General features: G+C 38.5%; 1 protein-coding gene across 1 annotated transcript in view; it reads right to left on the bottom strand.

Moving 5' to 3' along the window:
- Positions 1–121: 121 nt before the first annotated feature.
- The window catches only part of ano2a (anoctamin 2a), a 45,924-nt gene continuing 27,816 nt past the window's right edge, over positions 122–18,229 (bottom strand). Inside the window, exons 22-26 of the mRNA XM_079825454.1 lie at positions 12,283–12,435; positions 12,128–12,180; positions 11,809–11,990; positions 11,611–11,716; positions 122–2,952 (exon numbers count right to left, since the gene is read on the bottom strand). Of these exons, the coding sequence (XP_079681580.1) occupies positions 1,840–2,952; positions 11,611–11,716; positions 11,809–11,990; positions 12,128–12,180; positions 12,283–12,435 (1,607 nt within the window). The 3' untranslated portion in view covers positions 122–1,839. The remainder of the gene's footprint in view (positions 2,953–11,610; positions 11,717–11,808; positions 11,991–12,127; positions 12,181–12,282; positions 12,436–18,229) is intronic.

Genomic DNA, 18,229 nt, shown 5'->3' with positions numbered 1-18,229 from the left:
TACCTTAACTACAGCATTATAGAGGCTATATAGCAAAATAAATCAGATATTTCTTTTAAAAAACTTCCTCTCCAGTAACTATGCAAACTATCTTAGATAGGGAAAAAAACTGAAACTGCTTCCTTTACACTTTTTATTATGAACAGTATTTTTTTTTTCATTATAATATCAAAATATTTTCAAAGTTTCTCAATAGTTCTAGAAGTACTGTAACATGGACATGAATGTTCTATGTGAATGCTCAATGTTGGTTTGTAACTGTTCTTAGCTAATGGATCCCTGGTAGCACAATGCATATCATACACACCTGCCACTCAACACAGAGTTTAATACACAGTGGCCATGCCCACACTGCAGCTAAATACAGTTGTCACTCCAGTTGTTTTAATAGTTCACCCCAAAATGTGTGTTTGTTTGTCACACAAGCTGTTGAATGACATACAACCATACAGTCGTATGGACTACTTTTATTGTGCTTTTGGTATGGTTTAGATTGTATAAAGTATAATAAATAGGCAAATCATTCACTTTCATTATATCAATCAGCAGAATTTCTTATTTTGTGTTCCAGGGATGAAAGAAAATATTGGTTGGAGCGACATCAGGGTGAGTAAATGATGACATCATTTTCATTTTGGGTGAACTAATCCCTTAATCCTATTCTGTACACACAGAGTTTGGTTATTAGTGACAACTATGTATTAAAAAACGACCAGATGCTAGTATTAGTTAAAATAGAAAACACCAAACAGGCTAAACTACTTCTTGGTTACAGCTGTGAGACGTCAACTATTGCTTGTTTTGGGTAGTAGGATTGACACCTGCATTCTGTACACAAATGGAATGATAACTTAAAAAAATAAATGCGGATATAACTTCAAAAACCTGGCAGTGTGCACGTGGCCTGTGTGCATTGCATTCATACCTTTTTCCTGGATGATTGGGTCTAAATCCCTGAAAACCTCTTCACAGTGAATATAGCATGCTTTACATTAGCTTTAGCTGTGCTAGCATAGTGCTAAATGGGATTTATGTAAAACACTACAGTGTATTTGCAATGTACAGTGTAATTGGCTTTGCAAGTCTTATGAATCCATTTCAACATCACATTTTTTTATCATGTCATGAGCATGCTAACCGCCAAGCTACGTGCTAACTTGTCATGTGGATGAGACACTACAGATGGTGCCACCAAAGACAAAAAGACAATTCCACAAACAAGTTGGCTCATTTTGAAGCTGAAGTATTATGTTAAGAAGTTCACATTTAGTTATTATTCTGGTTAAGTACATGTTAACAACACCATGAAATGAAAGTTCCACTTGCTGAGTATCAAATCAGTATGGACTGCAAAGCCCTTTGGCCCATATTCCTAATCCTCTCTCTCTCCTCACCAGTTGTGGTTGAAGATTTGGATGAGATTTGGTGTGTGTATGTCTGTACAAGTGTTTATATGTGAAAGAGAGAATGGCAAGTCACAGTATAAGACAATGTTTAAGAGTCATCAAGCCATGTCAAATGGCTCTAGAAGAATAACAGAATATCCAGAATGCACAAGCCGGTTTGGCTGCACTCGGTCCTCCAGTAATGAGTGGATGATTCTGTGCAAAAGGAGTCCCTCTTGTCAATCGACCAAAGTAGCACATCTCTTTAGCAACCAAGTGAACCTCTACCAAGCCATCAACAATTGATCTACATCCAGAGTTACAGAAGATGCTCGTTCAGTTATCAATGAGAGTCAAAGATGAGTTGTTGATGGCATGGGTTGCCTGGCACTGAAAGTGATCGGATGCAAGGTGCTGAAAAGGTGAAGTGTTTCTCCACTTCGGCTTGTCACACTCATACGGGAGTGTTACCTTTGAGATCACTGGGTGAAGGTGGGATCTGTTGACTGAGGTGTGTGAAGGTGGTGGAATGGCTAGGTCTGGTTGACGTCTCCTCTGGAGTTTCTGAGCCTCTATACTTCAGAGGAAGAGTCTGGCATCGGCCCTTAACTTTCGAGCCTGGATCATGAGGGGGAAGCCCTTTCATTGAGCTTCCAATCAGCTCCGGTTTGGAGGGCGGCCGTGGTAGTCCTGTTGACTGGCTGCCCACAAGCTCTGGTTTTGAAGGAGGACGTGGCAAGACTGCAGAAAGGCCGCTAGCAAGCTCTGGCTTGGACGGTGGGCGAGGAAGTGCTATCGAAGGGCCGCACGTGAGCTCTGAATCCAGTGAATCCGAGGCAGATGTTTGGCTTCCAGAGGGCTTGGCTGTAGACAGTGCTCTAGGGACGTTCCGGGTGAGTTCGCTAGGAGATGGAGGAACCTTCTGGTCAAGGTGTGTGAATGTGGTGGAGTGGCTGGGTCTGGTTGCATGCTCTTCAGCTTCAGGACCTCCAGGCCTTGGTGGAAGTGTTCGGCAACGGCTCTTAGCCTTCCAAATTGGGTCTCGAGGTGGAGGTCCGTTCGTGTCAAACTCCCGGTGCCGTGGTAGTGAGCTGGTTTTGATGGATTGAACGGACTGGCTTGCTGATGGCGTGGTGGGTGATTCATCATGACAGGCTATCTTAGACAGGGACTCTGAAGTTGTATTGAGACTTTCACAGGTCGAATGTCGAGGTTTATCATCAGGCAGATCACTGGTGGATGCTATGGGTTCCTCTTCTGATTTTTCCTCAAGCTCTTCCTCCTCCTTGTTGGTCACCGGAAGTTCTTTCAGCTCTTCATCTGACTGGCTTAGCATTACCCCACTGCAGACAGGCAGCTCCTCCTGTGATCCTTCCTCTAAACCCTTGATGACTACATCATTGTTGGTAGTTGTCAGTGGGTGTGACTGAGTGGATTGCTTATCTGTCTCCTCGGAGAGCAGAAGATCCATCAGGAGTGTTTTCTCTCTCTTCAGCTGCTCCTTCAGAGAACGAGGCACGTCTGGGACCAACCATGCCACCAGCATACTGAGGAACATGGCCAAGTTCTACAACACAACAACATACAGAATCAAACATTCAATCCACTATTATAGGAATATTTTGTGTTAAATACAACTTAAGCTCAAAAAGTCAATTTGACTGGTTGAAACTCTTTTACAGCAATGCATTTACAGTGGAAGTCTGTTGGAAGCAATACATTAAATCATGAAATCAAAATCGACAATTCTTATTTTTTATGGAATATTTCAGTGTTTATTATGAATGATTTAGCAATAGCAAACCACAACCATCCAATCAATATCTGATGGATATTTTTATTTTTTTATTTGAGAAATGGTTTCACACGGATATATGTTACAATAGCAGTGGCGGAGCTGGACTTTTATACATGGGGTGGCCAAGGGGGTCCATAGACAGTGAAAGAATATCATGTGTAGGGCTGCACGATTAATCGAAATCGAAATCGCGATTTGGGTTATGTGCGATTATGAAAGTGCAAAGGCTGCGATTTTAATGAAATAAATAAATGCCCAGCGTGTCAATAAAGAGCGGTTCTGTGATCAGTAAATGCTGCTCTGTCTGAAAGCACTGCGAGTTTGAGTCGCTTATAACATGCATTTGAAAAAGCAACACGTGTCAAACATTTTCACAAACTAGTAATGTGAAGTGTTCATAAACCTGTTTTCCAACAAAATACGTTTAATAACACGTTTTAACTCACTTCATATACTCAGTCGAGCTGATGTGGCTTATCGTCACAGAATGTCAAACAACACTGCATACTTTATTATTATGAAAATACCAGAGAAGGCTTGAAGAACTCAAATACACCATATCTTGTCGCAGAAGTATTATCTTCATGTTTATTATTAATCAGTCAAAGTGTTTTCTACAGCTAGCTTCACTTTAGGGATTTCCCATAGGGAAGGGATTTCCTGAAAACAAAGGAAGGATTACTTCTTCTGAGGCAAATGTAGAGTTTCTGCTCGAGGGCGCCCTTTGGCTTCCAGTATGAATTATACATTTATTTAGAAGTATTTCTTCTTATTATTTTCTACCCAAAAGTTTGACAATCCATTCGTTTTTCTCCAATGTACAGGAGTTTTAATCCCCACAGTGGATGCATAAGAGGCTCATGTTTCATATTAAAGACATAGACTTTAAGAAATCGATATCACAGATAAAAAGCACAGATTTTAAAAAAAATCTATATATTTTTTTACAATAAATCCTTAGACCTTTCTAATTGGGGTGTAACGGTACACAAAACTGACGGTTCGGTACGTACCTCGGTTTTAAAGTCACGGTTCGGTACGGATTCGGTACAGCAGTTTTACAAAATTGCTTTTTATTCATTTTTATTCAACAGTGGTTTAATGAAAAAAAATGGTGTCTGTCCATAAATGAATTCAGTTATAACTAATAGTTTCTTAAAGATAATGCTGTAAACTATATAGGGAGCCCTTACTTACATATTGCTATTAAAGATTAACAACAGAGCCCAAACTATTAGCCTAAATTCAGTTGCTATTTATTTTTAGATATAATAATCAACACTCATAAGCTTCACATAAGGCAGTTTTTGCATTAACTTCTAAATCTAATTATTATTATTTTTTCTCCAATTCGTTGTTGAAATATAATCATTTAGTGGCTGTAATTTTCATGACAGGTTTATTTAAACATACATTAAATAAACAACACATCACTAACAGGCTAAGTAGTATATAATGAATATATATAGGCTAATATAACAAATATATAGGCTAATATAGTGCATGTATTCAGTGAAAGAGTTAATCTCTCTAGTGAACTCCCAGCTGTGGACACTGAATGACTTCTGAGGTAAACGTCAACATATGATACGTTTCAGTAAGTTGTAATGTATCCTCAACATACCTTAAGATATTAATTTATGTTTATTCTTTAGGAAGAGATGATTGTGTTCACTCGTGCGCCGCTTGAAGTTGAACTGATACGCGTCTATCAGTCACGTCACATTATAGAGCGTTAAAACGGCATTTATCGTTTGAATTTCGTGATAAAATGGACTGAATACTCAATATGTTCGAACTCGGATTGAAGTGTGTTCCGCGCTTTAAACAAGCCGACTGTTAACTGTTAAAAATTGCATTCATAACCGCTCGGTACACGCGCGCACCATACCGAAAGCCCTGTACCGAAACGGTTCAATACAAATACGTGTACCGTTACACCCCTACTTTCTAATGATTTTTAGTCATAGGCTGTCTGCATATTAACAGGTAACCCATACATTTTTTTTCTAAAATAAGTTTTCTTGTAAAATATAATTATAATTATTATTATTATTATTATTATTATTATACTGTTATATTTATTCTTAAATGCTATTTTACATTTTTAATAATGAAAATGTTATTGTAATAGTAATATTTCTTATTTTTATTAAGCAATAATAATAATCATAATAATTATTATTAGCCATATTAATATATAAACACAAAATGTTATATACACACTTTTCATTTGTAAAAAAAATAAAAATAATAATAATCGCATTTTAAATCGCAATCGCTATTTTAACCAGAATAATCGCAATTAGATATTTTCCCCAAACCGTGCAGCCCTAGGGGCGGAGCGGGGGGGTGGCTAATTGGGCTCAAGCCCCGAATGTTTTGTCAAAAGCCCCGAATCTTTTAGTAAAAAAAAAAAAAAAAAACCACTTAAACGTTGTTTCATTTCCTCTCAGTCTTTCAGACTGGATGTCCTAACGCGAGCTCTCGCGCGGTCTCCATTCACAGAAACATGTCATGCCTGGTCTCATTATAAAGCTCTCAGTCTCACGCACAGCGCTGCCTAATCAAAATATGGGCATTTCCTTTGTAGAACTAACCAACCACGAAAGTTTGCAGCCGAAAACCACATATGATTGGTCGATGTGAATTTCTCACTACGCGCTGCCGCTTGCTTGTGTATTCTCCACCTCAGAGAAAATACTGTAGACAACACCTAATTCAGCTCATTAACGTTCACAGAAAAGATCAAGTAGCAAGAGCTAATAAAAAGAAAAGTAAACAACAACAGATTAGACGACGAAACCCCGTCAGAATTAGATTCAAATAGTTATAGATGGACATATGCAACAAACAGGGACAGTTCGTCTGCAGTATGTGTGACTGGTGTTATGTGTGTTTGTTAAGGTAGTTCTCTTAAGGTAGTTCTCTAATACACGGGTTTCCTGTTTGCAAACATTACAGGGTGCGTGCGCATCCTGGAGGCAGAAAGACAGATCGCTCAGCTGGTCCGCTACTGCAACAACCTTAAGTATTGAAGCTTTCCTTATTGTTTGTATATAACTGCTGACTCAATAAAACGTGATTTTAGTTGGATCTGTTTGTCTGTCTTTAATTTTGCAGTGTTGCTGTGATACATGTATGAATGATCATGTTAGGCTAGTAATGTACTAGCCGCATACAGCGCGAATTTGTTTTTATTTACGTTAAGCTTGTTTACGTTATTTTAATACCTGCCACATTTCATGACTGCACATATATACACAAAATACTAAACTGTAAATAAAATATTTGACAATGGATTACGTGGGAAGCCTTAGTACATCCGACCGTGCGGATTATATAAAAAAAACTTACTCTCAGCAATGGTGAGATCTTGCCAGATCCTTACGCTATACATGACGATCTGTGGATTGTGGATGACAAAAAATGGCCAGCAATTGAATGGCCTGATATATACAATTATCTAATTCAGACACCAAGTGTGTATACTAGAGAAACAGAGCGTACAAATCCCTCGATGCATACAACTACGTGCGGTCATGTGCAGCTTGTTAAATACTTTGATGCTGCACCGGATTTTTGCGTGTTTAGGTCAGGTGTGCTCCCTAGTCAAAGGCAAGGGATTAAAGCCAAGCCTTCTGATGCCTGGGTGTATGTCCACAAGGCCCTTGGGTACATCCTCACAGCTAACTGCAAATGCATGGCAGGGTACGTCTACCTATCAAAATGTACCTGCAATAACAAAAATAATTTTTTGGCAAACGCATGCTTCCCCCTAGGTATGTTAAACATCAGGCACCCAGCACTGGCTCTGTTGGTACATTTAACCACGCAGCAACTCCTTGGCATTTTGACTTACAGACACGCTGCTACTAACCTACAACACGAGAGGTTTCTTCTTTCTGCCTCTCGGGTGCGTGCGCAAGCAGTGATGACGTCGCCGAGAAATCCATGTATAGCTATTGCTATTAATAATTTATTCATTTATCAATTTCCACGTGTTTTAAATATTATACACTACTGATATTAATTAACTGAATATATATTTTGTTTGTAGGTTGGGGGTTTAGGTTTGTGCGTTTTCTCAAAATGAGTTTTTTCTCACACTCAGAGTCAGATATATCCACTTCAGTAGCACCTACAAGCACCAACTTTTGCAGTCTTATACTGAACTATATTCTGAAGGCGTTTACAGAGGGATTTGTTGATATATCATTCCTATCCTGAGTTATAGGTCCTTTAACTCCAAAAAACATGGCAACATTTTTTTTTAAGGATATTGTCAGTATTCTCTAATTTACTAAAGCACAAAATAAGATATCCAGAATCCCCTCTGTAAAAGCGCTCTCATCTAATATGTCAACAAATTGAACCAAGAATTTTAAACATGGTCCTTTCCAATTTCCAGATTTTGTTTTTGTAAAAGTATGCAAATGAGCGTATATTTAAGTATATAAGGCCTAATTTGCATATTAAAACATTAATTTACACAAAACTTGTAATACATTTTTTCCTTATGTTTATGCCAGTAATAAACTGAAGAAGTTTCACAGTGATATCTTATAATTAAAAAAATTCCCTATTCACCTGTAGTGTCTCGCCTTAAAGGTCCCGTTCTTCGTGTTTTTTTGAAGCTTTGATTGTGTTTACAGTGTGCAATATAACATGTGTTCATGTTTCGCGTGTAAAAAAACACAGTATTTTTCATACAATGTACTTATCTGTGTACCGCTGTTTTCACTGTCCTAAAAACGGCTGGTGATTTCCTCTTTCTATGAAGTCCCTCCTTCAGAAACACGTAACGAGTTCTGATTGTGCAAGCGCTTACCGTGTTGTAATTCGACCGCAGCTTAGCGCACGTGCCAGCAGTTCCTGTGTTGTGATTCGACAGCAGCTTAGCGCATGTTGGAAAGGTCACGCCTCTTAACGGAGAGATGTATGCGTTCAATAATCTCTACAGCGTCCCTGGGAAAGCCAAACAAAGGTGATTTGACTCCTGGATGAAAATATCAGCGTCTCGACGACATGGCGATAAACACACTCAACGCAACAGTTCCTTTTCTCCACGCGACACGTCCGCTTCTCCACGTGGGACAGCAACAAGACCGCGCCCCCTTTTTCGCGTTTCTTTGTGGGCGGAGGTTAGTCTGTTCTACTGCTCTACTGACGTAATTAAAGAAGGAAGTACCAGGATGTAGTCCAAGCCAGCCGTTCGCTGTAGGCTTTGAAAGGGAACTTCTGTTAAATAAAATATCTCGCTTGGCATTGAACTTTGAGCTTTATAATTTTACAGGTATTATTTATGCTCTAACAGCAACATTACACACTAACTAAAGTTTGAACAATGGGATCATGCGGAATGGGACCTTTAAGAGAAATTAGTTGCTAGTAGAGATGGGCGGATGATTTGTCAGATGATTTGTCAGATGATTTGTCACGTGGGGGTTTCATTCTATTATCTCAAACAGCCTGAAAAATAGTGCATTTAGCTGATGTAAATGGGAAAAAAATCTCCCCGGGGGAGTATGCCCCCGGACCTCCCTAGGTTTGGGCTAAGCCCCGAATGTTTACAACGTCTGGCTCCGCCCCTGGCCCTAATCATGTGTAATACTTATTCGTTTTGCTTGTTTTGACCCATGAAACATTGTATTCTAATAAACAAAGCTACCATGTAGATACCAGTGAAATGTTATTTAGTCAGTTAGTCACTTTGTTGTCCACAAGTGGAAATTCAAAATTTCACAATTCTCAATTCCAACTTAAATAGGTCTGTGTACTTTTTCGTTCATTTGATTTTTCTTATAGAAACCAATTCTCACAATCTGCGTGAAAGCTGCGGGACACACAGGACAGAGCGGAGAGAACGCACATGATGTGCTTTGGAAGTTTACTTGTTAGAGAAAATAACACGAACCGTTTTGTTTAACATCAATTAATTCTCACTATTAATGAAATAAACTCAAAATCAAAAAGGTAGCTATAACTGCTGCATATTTCCTGAACATTTCAATAGGCCTAATGGTCTGTGCTTGACTGTTGGCGTTTATCTGCTTATTAGTTCATTCAGTTTAATTAACCCATCGCAATTTAGGCTATTGAAACTGTGTGAACTGTTGTTCTCCGGTTTTCAGTTAGTCAGAATGACAGTTCTTGCGTGAATAGGCCCAATATACCCAAGTCTAACGTTTAAAATATTTATTTTACAATTATTGATATTAATCTTAATCTATTTATTTTTATTAGTGTTTATTTAATTTTCAACTAATTAAATTATTATTTTTTATTTATTTTTTACTGGGCAACCAGGGTAGGCTATGACAGCCATCCTATATCCTGCCATACCCAGCTGATGCGAAGTGTATGTGAATTTATATCTACACAGGAGAAAGCCTTGTCTAGGCTCTGCCCCGGGACGGGTTGTGTCGAGCCGTTCGATAATCTGATTGTTTTCTGAATAAAAGATGAAATGTAGCTGCAATAAACGCGTTAAGCAGCGCAGGACTATTATTCTGCTGTGCGGTAGGCTACTGAGGAAGAACTAATGATGGAAAAATTTGATCTTCGGCTGACCAATCAGCAGAAAGGGGCGTATAATTCCCGCCCACGTCTAGAAATCGAATATTCAAGCCGTTTATTAATTTTCCACCTCTGAACGAAAAAAGAAAAATCAAGCTGAATTCTTGTTTTTCGTTTTGTTTAAAAAACGGAAAAAACGAAAAAAGGAGCCGTTTTTTGTTTTTTAATACCATTTCTATAAGGAAAATCGAATGAACGAAAAAGTACACGGACCTATATACCATACTAAAAACTACAAGCCTAACTAATAGGAATTAAGAAAATTATTGAAGACAAGTGAACATGAAAATTCTTCATTCTATGAAAATGAAAATTGAAAATTCTGTCATTACTCACCCTCTTGTCGTTCCAAACCCGTAAGACTACTGTTCGTCTTTTGAACACAAATTAAATTATTTTTGATTTAATCTGAGAGCTTTCTGTCCTTCCATCGACAGCTATGCAACTGAAACGTTGACGCTTCAAAAAGTTCATAAAAAATGTGTTCATCACTTTATATGATGAACACATTGGATCTAGGCTGTTATTCACATAAAAACATTGATCAGCGAACACAAGAACAACAAACCTCTTTCTGAAGCTCAAATGTGCTGTGTAACACATGAGAATGAACCTCATAGGTTCTTGCAGAAGCTCAAACGTGCTGCGTAACACTTCAGAATGAACATCATTGGTTCAGAAAATCTTCTGAAAATTTTGACTAAACAGCTCAATTCATATAGATTAGTTTTATGCTCTATTTATGAACTTTTTGAAGAGTAAAATTTTCAGTTGTAGCTTTCTATGGAGGGACAGAAATCTTTCAGATTTCATCAAAAATAATTTAATTTGTGTTCCAAAGATGAACAAAAGTCTTACGGGTTTTGGAACGACTTGAGGGTGAGTAATGACAGAATTAAAATTTTTGGGTGAACTAACCGTTTAAGTGCTTGAAGTTTAAGCCAGGTCTAACAGTATTCAGGTACCGAAATTGAATAATCAAACAGAGAATAACATTGCATAATTTTCACTGTATAAATTAAATATAGATTAATCCTTGTTAAAGCTACAAAAAGCTATTCAGTCAAGAACAATGAACAATGTGCCACCCTGCCGCAAGCCAAAATAAATGCTTTTTCAACAGGAGGTGAAATGGAAGTAGCAAATTAAATTTTAGTCAAATAAAACTAGAATATTAATATTATAAAATAAAAACTAATATTAATGCATATGACATTGGTCATGGTTTTAAATGTACTGGACATTTTAATCATAAGACAATAACAATGACTGATAGGAAATGTTAACACTGCCTATGGGGCATTTTGGGTTTTATAAATAAATGTGCAGAGTCCTGCTTAAGCATTATTTTTTATAAATACTATTACCTGGTATTTGCTCCATGTGCATATGGAATTCTAAAATAATCATGTCCATCTGTCAATCGAGGTAAATAGGCCACTGCAGTTTTTGTCACTGAGATCACAGCCCGCCACCCCCCCCCCCCCTCACCACCTATATTTTTAATATTTCAGCTCTATTTTAATCTCCTATCAGTAGTTCAAAAGGGGGAAATTAGACAGCTTGAGCCCCCTCATTTCGAACAGAAAGCTAAATCTGTTTACCTTTATCATGCAAAGATTATATGGACATATGAACACGTGCAAAAGCTTTAGAGATACTTACATCACGACTCTTCCCATCATTGCATGGATATCATGTAAAAGACACGGGGATGACATGGCCATGACATTCGTTGAAAAAATGTTGCACAGGCACGACTACTTTTGTTATGGTAGAGAGAGCTTAAGTTGTATTTAACCCACAATGTTTCTTGAACAACAAGAAAAGCAGTAAAAAATAACTGACCTGGAAAAAAATAACAAAAGCCAGGCGTGCAGCAAGCACAGACCAGTACTGCTTAGAAAGCTGGTAAGACTCGGGAGACCATGGTGGATCTCGATAGTCTTTATACCTATGAAGATGAGGAATTGTTGAAGAGAGAGAACGCTATCAGGTAATGCAGGTGAGTAGAGTTCACATGTGTATGTGTATGCATGTGTATACCTGCAAATACGGAGTTGTCTGTCAAAATCAGTGTCATGCGGGGCAGTACCAGGTTTAAAGTTGCTTGTGTTGAAATAAGCCAGTGTGTGGTTGGTAAAACCATGCATGGTGCCTGTCTCACTGTACAAATACTGATACACCATCCGAGGAATGAACTCCGATGTAAAGGAGATCACAAATGCCTTGAGGGAACAAAGAAAGAAAGAGGAAAAAAAAATTAAAATATCTGCATGCAATGAGATAAATCATACTAAACACCACCAGCTACTAAATATAATTTATTTTCACCATAAGTCACAATTTCCATCTTAACACTCACATTTGTAATGACAGCAAACTTGCTGATTCCACTCAAGATGTTGTACCATATGCCTGTGAAAAGAAAGATACATTTGCAACAGTGTGAAGTAGAATGAATAACAGTCAAGTGTAACCATGAGTAAGTCTGTACATATTTACTGCTACATTTCATACCAATCTCTTTAGCACTGACTGCATCAGGTCGGCGTATTTCAGTGACGAATTTTGCCGCATCTAGTCGGATTTCAATGATGTTATTAAGCAAAGCGAAGACCGGTGCCAGCGGGAAGGAGGCCACAAAGAGTGTGACAAATCCATACTGAATAACTGCAGACAAACAAGCACATACATCAATGATCCATGTCCTTAATCAAACCGGATTCCATCATGTCATTCTATCAAGTCATCATGGGCATCTTCAAACACCATCACTAAATCTCTTCTAATAAACTAATAATATTAAGAATAGAGCAGGTGTTGGCATACATTTTGACATTTTTATATTTCTTGTTAATCATTGTGCCACTATGGCTTCCCATACAGCAGTGAAGTATTACTAACATGTTTTGCCTTGCAGAAGTGTGGGGTTTCAAAATTAGTACTTAATAGGGGTGTAACAGTACACAAAACTGACGGTTCGGTACGTACCTCGGTTTTGAAGTCACGGTTCGGTACGGATTCGGTACAGCAGTTTTACAAAATGGGTTTTTATTCATTTTTATTCAACAGTGGTTTAATGGAGAAAACAAATTGTGTCTGTCCTTAAATTAATTCAGTTATAACTAAAAGTTTCTTAAAGATAATGCTGTAAACTATATAGGGAGCCCTTACTTACATATTGCTATTAAAGATTAACAACAGAGCCCAAACTATTAGCCTAAATTCATTTGCTATTTATTTTTAGATATAATAATCAACACTCATAAGCTTCACATAAGGCAGTTTTTGCATTAACTTCTAAATTTAATTATTATTTTTTCTCCAATTTGTTGTTGAAATATAATCATTTAGTGGCTGTAATTTTCATGACAGGTTAACATATATTAAATAAACAAGACATCACTAACAGGCTAAGTAGTATATAATGAATATATATAGGCTAATATAATGAATATATAGGCTAATATAGTGCATGTATTCAGTGAAAGAGTTAATCTCTCTAGTAAACTAACAGCTGTGGACACTGAATGACTTCTGAGGTAAACGATATTTCTACACGACATTGTTTACAAGCTGTTTTATTGTCTTTCCGCGGTTGAAACACTGATGGAGCGATTACACAACATATGATACGTTTCAGTAAGTTGTAATGTATCCTCAACATACCTTAAGATATTCATTTATATTTATTCTTTCTCAAGCAGCAGCTCGCGAGGGAGCGCGATCATCTCTTCCTGATCGCGTTCACTCGCGCGCTGCCGCTTGAAGTTGAACTGATACGCGTCTATCAGTCACGTCACATTAAAGAGCGTTAAAACGGCATTTATTGTTCGAATTTCGTGATAAAATGGACTGAATACTCAATATGTTCGTGTGGGAACTAGGATTGAAGTGTGTTCTGCGCTTTAAACAAGCCAACTGTAAACTGTTAAAGATTGCATTCATAACCGTTCGGTACACACGCGCACCGAACCGAGAGCCCTGTACCGAAACGGTTCAATACGAATACGTGTACCGTTACACCCCTAGTACTTAATAAAATAATACATGTAATATTCCTCTCTCTCTGTTATAAAAGGTTACTGACCACTACCAGATTCTCTGTTACAGCCCGGAGTCATTTCTTTCTATATGCATTAAGATTCAAATGCTTTTTTTTTTATTTACCAAAGCTACATACAGTTTTGGCTACAAAGGTATTGCGATACCCTTAAAATAGTACTTTAAGACAGCATTTTAACTCCCCGCCAGCGTTTTTGAAAAAAGTTGCCAGCTAGTGGCAGCATTTCAGATCGTTTTCACAAAAGTTTCATGGCCCCCCAGAATATTTTGTTGTATCAATATCTGAACATGCAATATATCAAAAGAGAAGAAAAGAACAACAACAAAAAAAGCAACATTTTGAGCAAAATCGCAATTTTGTCAAAGACTATGTCTGGATTGGATTCACAACCTTGATCAAAACATAAATGTAATGGATATAGTCCAACACCCCCAAAGCTTCACAGTCCTGTATCTTGTCCTGGGTTGACATTTCATTCGGTAACATTAGGCAATTTTGATTTATATGATGTTTAATGTTGATGATCGCGTTATTTTACAAATGCATCTGTATGCATATGCTATTGCTTGTTTCTGCTTCTTATTCTCCTGTGTTTTTATCCGGATATTCAGTACTCTTTCAGAAGATGTGTCACAGCGCCACCTACCATATAACAGTGAAAATGCAGAAAGCCAGAAAATTCCTTGAATGGCGGGGAAGCGTTGTCGCTTAAGGGGTCATGAACTGGCTTTTTAATTTTTTTATACTGTTGTTTAACTTATGACGTTTGTGTGGTTTTTACATAAAAAAAATCCTAATGAATAAATAATAGGCTATTTTCTGCCCTGGTTCTGAGCCTCTCTCAAGAAACACTTGGTTTTGATGGGCGTGCCGCACTGAAGACTTGGAAGTAAACGCCCACGGCTAGGATTGGATAATATTTGCATATTTAATGAGCTTCAGCTCCCCTCAGTACATGTGGGAATTGTTTTGAAAGCGTCTGGAGAAACGCTCACAGGGCTCACAAAATGCCTTTATCAAACAAACACAATGATTCATCTCTCATCCACCCGCGATTGATTGGAATGTTTTTTTTTATTACTTGGCCGGCCCGATTTGTGAATAACCGCGACCCGTACAAACACGCGCACCCACGCCAAGAAAGGAATGTTATTTCAATATTTAAGATGGCCCGTCGGCAAGCCGGGCTTACATTTTGGTTGCCCGTCTGAAAAACACATAGGCCCGGGACGTTGGGCTTTGCGAGCCCTGGCCCATAACGTTACAAGTCTGAGTCTTATCACGAATGAACCAACAACACCACAAATAAAGGATTCTCCAGCCTGTGACATGTGTTCAGTTAGACACGTACACATAATCAATACGATCTGTAACAATGCAATACTATCACATATAAAAATATGTTTTACTCACATAAGTGTGTTGCACCATTCCTGTCGGATCCAATATAGAAGGCACAGCATTGTGTTTTAATCTCAATATGTCTGCAAATCCAGTCTCGACCTGTGTTTTGTGTAAAAACGATTCTGCGGTGAAATGAAGCGAACAAACGCGCAATGTCTTACACACGTGAGCTGGAACTGGCATGTTTATTGCTCGGTAGCGCGATCCTTTTAGCTCCACGAGTCGGTGGGCGGGGCTACAGAAGCAGGCGTACATATTTTTCTGTTGAGGTAGCATTTCTACATTCTATGTCAATGGTTGACATATTGTCAATAAAAGCTTTTCTTTGAAGGAAGTTTTCAGCTCCAAAACCAGGATATTCTTATATTACGATGAACTTTTATATATCAAAGGCTCAAGGAAAAGTTGATTTCTCAATTAATCAAAAATGACGGAAAATTCCATCAATGGCGGGAAAAGAGTTAATAAGAGCAGCATTTCCTGAGTTGCATCAACGTGCGAAAGCAGGGCACTGCTTAAAGTTATTGGCACATTACGGTAATAAAGAAACATGCATGAATGAGAAAATAAAGCAAGGCACGGGCTTGAAGTTAAAAAGAGTTATTAAGTGCAATATGCCTCAAAAAGAACTCAATTGAGTACTCACACGTTATCACACACCTGAAGCATGAAATCATGATTTTGTGAGACTAATCAAGTGGCAGTATTTACTGCGTATGCTTACAGTAGTCATTGACTCACAGAATCAGCTTAGTGCCACTGTACCTGTTAACCAACTACAGGGTTAATCTGATTTACATTTATTTACATCTCTCATGGACCTTATCAACTTGATACTGTTTCCCCTCAATCAAGTTGAGTCTATGGTTTCCCATCCACCATGATCATTCCTTGAGTATCACAAAGCTTAAGGCCTGTTCACACAAACACAAATGGGTCTGTTTTTTGTATGCAAATAGCCTATTCAGATCAATGCATTTAAAAAAAAAAAACAGACTGACTGAATGAATGTGCAGATCCATCCCTATACAGGGCAGAAGCAACAACTTCTAAGCCACTTCAACATCTCTCACTATGAAGGTGGGGGAACGGATTTCGACAGCTGGATTGCGCGACAGTTTTGTGGAAACCGCAGACAAATACCCGAAATCAGAGGCAAATCAGTGCTCATTCATGTATGTATGATCAAAGACGCAACTTGAGAGAAGCGCCAATGCGTCACTGATGCCTGTGAGATATTTAGCATTCTAAATATCTGAACCTTTCTATGGCTCAGAGTCCTGCAGTGTAAAATAAGTTTTGCCTGAATAACATCGGCGACGACCTACAGCTAATAAAAGAGCAAGATACAGGGCAAGGGAAAGTTCAGGGGGATGAGTCATAGATCTACAACATAACATCAGCAAGCATGGCTTTTTCAAGCAACCACTCTCCTTCATATTTTTCTTTTTTTCCTGCGAATCAGTGTACAGACAACTTGAATTGCAAGCTTCTTGCGGGCTATCAGTTTACAGCAATTAAATGGTTCCCCAGACAGTCGTGTGGTGTGAGAAAAACAGCAATTCAATGACTTTGAAATTTATGCTGTGTGTACCTGGCATTAGCAAAATACTCTGTTTGTGAGTCATCTTGTTGTTACAGCAGCGGCTCTGGGCATGTGACCGAAACTGCAGATCTTATTAGTAGGGCTGAATGTGTGATAGCATGCAAATGTTTGTGGCGATCTTAAAATTGTCTCACCAAACATTTGTCGTAATGTGAACAAGTCTTTAGTTTAAACATGTCTATTTTTAAACCAATTCAAATTTTATTAAATAATCTTGCTTCTTATAGCACTTTTCCACTGCATGGTAACTCGGTACGGTACGGTACGGCTCGGCTTAGCTCGCTTCGCTTTTCCACTGCGTGGTACGACTCGGTTCGGCACGGCACACTTTGGTTTTCCACTGCAGTTAGCACCACTTTAAAAGTGGGTGGGATTATAGAACGATCGTTGTAATTGTACCGCCTATACTTCTCTGCATGTGGATGTTTTTAACTATAAGACGAAGAAGTTTGTTTCAAAGGAGGCTGATGGCAGCAAAAAAAATACTGCTAAAAACAAGAGAGCCTTAGGCACTCGTACAACAAAGCGCAGATGACGACATCATTTGATTTGCTCGACGGCGCACAAGGGTAAACTACTCTTGTATTTAGCAATGTGTTTAGAGTCTCAATCGCTATATCAGTGTCACAAAAGCATATAATGGTAGTGACAGTAGTGACGATTCTCTCTGAACAATCAGTGATCTGCAGTGTTTCAATGTCACTTTTTAGTATCGGTACGGCACGGTTGGAACCTCAACCGAGGTGGTACTATTTAAGCGAACCGTACCGAGCCGTACCAAACCGCACCATGCAGTGGAAAAGCGCCAAAAGTGAGCCGTAACAAACTGTACCATGCAGTGGAAATGCGCCATTAGTGTGTGTTCACACTTGGCATGTTAGGTTCGATTAAAACAAACCCTGGTGCGATTGCTTTGTTAGTGCGGTTCATTTGAATAAGTATGAACGCTGCCATTCGAACCCTGGTGAGTACCAAACAAGCGGACCGAGACTCGAACTCGGAACTCAGAAATGAACTCTGGTGTGGTCTGAATAAAATATGAACGCAACACTGACCCAAGACACGTAAACAAACCAAAAACAAACCAAATGTCTAAAACAGAAGGACAGAATGCTCATCCTAAATCGCAATGTTGCCCATCACAGTTCGGTACAGGCATCAGAACCACGTCTCCTTGCAGCATACTTTCGTTTGTGTGTGTGTGAGACGGAGGGATTCCTGCTGCTATTTTAACTGTATTTTATAAGCTCTTCACGAGTTTTCAGCTGGTCAAAATATCATCATATGTAGGCTACGCACATACAAGAGGGCATTTAGCCCTGCACACAGTATTGTTTTGGATGTTCGGTAAGTTACACCAGCAAATATACATAATAAAAGCCGACCAA

The sequence above is a fragment of the Gobio gobio genome (genome assembly GCF_949357685.1).
Source record: "Gobio gobio genome assembly, chromosome: 9".
Lineage (NCBI taxonomy): Eukaryota > Metazoa > Chordata > Actinopteri > Cypriniformes > Gobionidae > Gobio > Gobio gobio.
The sequence above is the reverse complement of the archived record's forward strand: the minus strand, read 5'-3'. Positions and strand labels throughout refer to the sequence as shown.